A 2,146-nucleotide genomic window follows, 5' to 3' on the forward strand; every position below is an offset into this window, starting at 1 on the left:
GCATAAGCGTTTATTTTATTTCAGTACTCAGGAGGAAATTCAAATTTTACAGGCCGTAAGCTTAGTTTGCGGTGAAGTAAACGAAATACAGTTTATGATCGGCAACTTGACAAGCTCAGAAGACTTCACCAATTCGTCACTAGTACAGAATTTGTTTAAAGTAAGTGAATTGAATATTTTGTCCGGCGTAAAATTCGTTTCAGGGCATATACATAAATTGATAAATGAATAACGATTATGCCATTATTCAACATACCAGACATCGTCCCAGAACTTTTTGATTTCAAGAAAATTTCAAATTGAACATACTCACAAACTTGATAAAATGTAGCATTTTAGAATTTGCTACATTATAAATTGAAGCAATAGTAGGAGAGATACGAATGTCTTTTAATTAGAATTTAAGAAAAGGAGTACCCTATTTCTTGCCTAAATTTTTACAGGTAGCTCCTGACGTGAATGAAGTATTTGAATATTGCATATGGCGCGGAAAGAACATGCCATGTGAAAACATGTTTAAAGTTGCTTTAACGACTGAAGGTGTGTGCTACAATTTCAATGCACTAGCGGTTACAGAAATGTTCACTGACAGGTGATTTTTTTTTCTTTAACGAAAAGTATAAAATATATATTTTCCCACACACAGGTTTCGTTTTTAAGAAAATGATGTTCCAAACTAAGTAATTGTATTAAATTTTTTTGTGGAAGCACTGGTTGTACAGTAACTATATATACATATAATAATAATAACAGTCCCAGAAAGCATACACATTACCTAGTATCAAACAACGAAGTTTCTGTGGTACTATGAGTACTAGAATAATGAAATTAACTTTGTGACACTGCCCAGAACACCCAGACTAGGAGCGTTTTAGAAAAATTTGTTTACTACGTAGTTACTACCTGCAATCGAACCCAGGACCTCCATAACTAGCGCTCAAAATATTAATGGGCCATAGAGATATAAATTCCACTTATCCCAACCAGTGATGGTGTGGTAGGGAAGAGTGAAAAAAACCCACTTGTCTCTACTAGGGGGGACAGCTGGTAGGAACTAGTGGAATAGACCAAATGTGTAATAGCAGTAAATTATAATGTGGTAATCCCGAAAGCGAATTCTATTTTCCAGAATGCAAAAGGATTACCCAATCCTGAATACTACAGAAATCAGTAGGAACTGGACGGTCACAGAAGGATATACTAATACTGACGAACACCCATATCCAAGACGAGGAAGGGTATGTTTTATTCTTTAATCCGATTCACTGTAAGGCATTTGCTATATACTTTTGTTTGGTGTGAAGATGATGAGTCTGAAATTTTGATTTGATGATTGTTGTAGGAAAATGGACCATCACCGGATTTAGTAATACTATTGCAGGAAGCTAAGAAGTTTAGGGGTAGTGGATGTAATAGTGCGAGAAACGGTTTCAAGGTAAATGCAAGTGTGTCTAGTTTGCAGATTTTTGTCACTGACGACTTGAACATAATTAGTATTAAAATTCATAGATATTCTTGCAAAATCCTGAGGACTTACCGCAAAGTTCGCATTACTATTACGCGGCTGTGCCGAGGCAAGTTTCATCGATTGCAGTCAAATTTAGCATGTTAAACACATCTGAAACATTACGAGGATACGATCCAGAAGTGTAAGTAATAATTGTAGTCAATTCATAAATTTATGAGCAAAGCAGTCAAATTTGTTAACGTTTCACACCTTCTCTTAATTTGAATTAATTGGTACGTTTTTCAGGAGACAATGCTATTTTCCTGAGGACTACAAGCTCGATTATTTTGAAGTTTATACTCCGAGCAATTGTCGTTTGGAATGCCAGTCCGAGTACATGTTTAGAAAGTGTGGATGTGTATGGTTCAATATGCCCCGTAAGTCTCCGTGATGCTTGATTATAAGGAATTTTAACAAAAATCTTTTTTAGGTCTTTGTGTCTAGTAAGAAATCTGTGTTATGTAGACCTTATAAATAACATATTACATCAAAATATTTTTGAGAATATTTTACACAATTATTAAATATTAATAGGTGAATCGTGGTAACTTTTGAAAGTCTTATAAATAGGTACGGTTAATGTCCACCTATATATTAATTGTTAAGAAATATTTAAATAAAAAAAAACTTGCGATAGAA

At 34.2% G+C, this 2,146-nt stretch overlaps 1 protein-coding gene across 1 annotated transcript; it reads left to right on the top strand.

Annotated features, from left to right (window-relative positions):
* Window positions 1–512: 512 nt before the first annotated feature.
* Window positions 513–1,898, top strand: LOC113231907 (pickpocket protein 28-like). The gene is made up of 5 exons (XM_026466447.1): window positions 513–592; window positions 1,130–1,238; window positions 1,343–1,435; window positions 1,510–1,649; window positions 1,754–1,898. Exons 1-5 carry the CDS (start codon window positions 513–515, stop codon window positions 1,896–1,898), a joined length of 567 nt encoding a protein of 188 aa, XP_026322232.1.
* Window positions 1,899–2,146: the final 248 nt, after the last annotated feature.

Source organism: Hyposmocoma kahamanoa, unplaced genomic scaffold, assembly GCF_003589595.1.
Source record: "Hyposmocoma kahamanoa isolate Upper Pololo Valley unplaced genomic scaffold, ASM358959v1 66, whole genome shotgun sequence".
Taxonomy (NCBI): Eukaryota; Metazoa; Arthropoda; class Insecta; order Lepidoptera; family Cosmopterigidae; genus Hyposmocoma; species Hyposmocoma kahamanoa.

Coding starts and splice junctions, on each gene's coding strand:
- LOC113231907 (XM_026466447.1), top strand. CDS start 513: ATGTTTAAAGTTGCTTTAACGACTGAAGGTGTGTGCTACAATTTCAAT. Junction 1,436..1,509: donor GTGCGAGAAACGGTTTCAAG/GTAAATGCAAGT, acceptor TAAAATTCATAG/ATATTCTTGCAAAATCCTGA. Junction 1,650..1,753: donor CGAGGATACGATCCAGAAGT/GTAAGTAATAAT, acceptor TACGTTTTTCAG/GAGACAATGCTATTTTCCTG.